Below are 2,504 nucleotides of genomic sequence, written 5' to 3'. Positions count from 1 at the left end.
TAACGATCGCATGCATGTCCGGGGTCGACAGCATGTCTACAAACTGAGTGAGAAGCGTAATCGAGCGATGCACAGCAGTGCTGTCAATGACTATTCTACTTGGCCAGAGTCACTTGAACTTTGCGTATGGCACCCAGACCATCCACCCGGTGATCAGCGTTTGTAAGATAGATTTGGAGTATCGGTACTATTTATTCAACAGCTCATGACTCTTTTTTCGGAGATATGCCGCAGGGATCGTTGCACCAATATTGAAGACCAGGATCATTCCGCTTGCTGTTGGACTGTTCTTGTATTCGCAGTATCTTCTCTCCATAGGTCACCACCACCATCTCGCTCTTATGCTTTAAGTGGTATGATTCTACACCATACGCTCAACACTGGCACGCAACAGACGAAATTCTCTTCCTGATCCTCGATATCTCACGTATTACCACCAGCTCACTGCTGCTACTACTCTCGTGTAATTGTAGACACTATCTAGTATTATTGTTGATTAGCATGCTCTAATGTGTGTACGTGAGGACTATCGCATGCGTGCTGCTCCATAACTTTGCACGTATGTACAAGCTGAAGAGTTGAACTAGTTGCTATTATCGGAGGTATGAGTCTACTACTTGTTAGTTCGTTCTTACCTGGCATCTTGTCTACCGTGTTGGTAAATCCATAATATGGCGACACCTGAGTACGTCAACCTGGTCCCGCCGGCCAACGAGTTCATCGATTCTACCATCCATGCAGATCTTATTGTTTTCGCCAAGGATAAGCGGTTGGATCGCATCAAGCAAGCCTTATCCAACTTTCGTCGCAGAAGAACCTTGGCTCATAATGCTGTCCAGGAGACTCGTCGTATGCTGAGGGTTGAATCAATGAATGAGACTGAGAAGGCTGAACAGGCCAACATTCTTGAGAAGCAGACTTCGGTTTGGGCTGATAACAACAAAGTTTTGGAGAAGATTGAGGAAGCCCTCGAGTACGCTAATGTGTTCGATGATCTTCTTGCCCCCTGTTCGACTGATGATGAGGGCTGGGTCACCACCACCTCCAGTCTGGACGACGCCCAGCACATCTCTCCTAGGGGAGGCCACGAAACACTGACAACGGTTACTAACCCCGACATTGATCGTCTCCCTGGCACCGATATTCGTTTATTGGGGAAGGGGGTCACTACCCAGACGGTCAACAAAGTGGAGCTCCCTAAGTTGAAGTACAGCTTCTCCCTTCAGCATCACTTGAAGGTGTGTGAGAATATGTTGATAGAGGCGGAGGTTGGTCAGGAGATTGGTGGAAACTTTCAACCGGTAACCCGCTTACGCTATAATGTAGTGACTAAGATATTGGGCACCCTCGTGGACCACAAGGACATATTTCAACTCGCGTCGGATGCCGCCGAGCAGAGCGACCATGATTGGTCCAGGGTGAAGACGATCCTGCTCAACACTCACGCCAAGCGAGAGACTCTGATCGAGGAGTATAGGGCTAATGTACTCCGGGTGAAGTACTCCACTGTGGATAAGTTTTGCGCTGATGCTAGGAGGCTCTTTGCCATGGTGACACGTCTTTTTGGGGCTGGGAACACGTACGAGAGACGAGGTCTTATCGAGACCCTCGTTAGTAGGCTACCAGCGGATCGGGCTTCCAACCTCATTTCTGAGGTGCACCGCCTGGCTGGTCTCAGCTCATATTCTCCGGATTGGCCGTTAGCTCTCGCATTTGATGGCACAGCCCAGTCCCTCCTGGGGATTTTGAGTCGGATAGAGCGGGTTTACGATGCCTCGATTATAATTGTCGTAGCATCCACATTTAGCATTACACTGATTCGAAAAGTGTCGCTGGATGCCTTTCTAAGTTGCTGTCCTTCCAGAAGATCAATCTGCAAGGTATACACAAGGGCTTAGTCACCCGTAAATTGATGATTGTTCGATCAATTATTGATGAGACTATGCACGTGGGTGCCTTCGTGCGTTAGCAGATGGTTCAACACGTTTGCCGATTTGCTTGAAAGCTTAGTGGAGTGTTGCAGCAGTGAAATCATTCCTGTAACGGGAGAGTATGCAAACGTGGAACGCATCGCGCAGAGTACACAAGCTGCACCGTGCAGACTGCCACGTATGTACGCACACATGCGTGCAAGATACGAGTGCGACCATTCCTTGGAACTCAACCAAACAATTCCTCGGTTCCAGGTAGAGCAGCTATGCACCACTGGAGTTGATGCGCTTCAACGTCCCCCGCGGAGAGTCTCCGCGGGAAAAGTATATCCGACTACGTCAAGCAGTCTACTTCCTTCGCACAGTTGAGCCGTGAAGTGGCTGAGAGATCGGCCATTCCAAGTACTGCGAGTTACTGAGTGTTGCGACGGTCCAGTGGGGCCTACGAGTGGCTGAAAGATCGCTCATTTCAAATACTGTGAGCAACTGAGTGTTGCGTGGGCCCAGTGGACCATCGGCAATCGGCCACTTCACGAGATGGCCGCGAATCGGCTATCTCGGCTACTATGAGCA

General features: G+C 49.6%; 1 protein-coding gene across 1 annotated transcript; it reads left to right on the top strand.

Moving 5' to 3' along the window:
* Window positions 1-671: 671 nt before the first annotated feature.
* On the top strand, window positions 672-1,614 carry Pmar_PMAR000354 (hypothetical protein; the record flags this gene model as incomplete). The annotated part of the gene is made up of 1 exon (XM_002765797.1): window positions 672-1,614. A coding segment is annotated over one exon (943 nt), but the record flags the coding sequence as incomplete, so codon positions are not given.
* Between the last annotated feature and the right edge of the window lie 890 nt (window positions 1,615-2,504).

The sequence above is a fragment of the Perkinsus marinus genome (assembly GCF_000006405.1).
Source record: "Perkinsus marinus ATCC 50983 genomic scaffold scf_1104296974656, whole genome shotgun sequence".
Classification (NCBI taxonomy): Eukaryota; Perkinsozoa; order Perkinsida; family Perkinsidae; genus Perkinsus; species Perkinsus marinus.
Note: the sequence above shows the minus strand (reverse complement) of the source record. Positions and strands in the feature narration are given on the sequence as shown.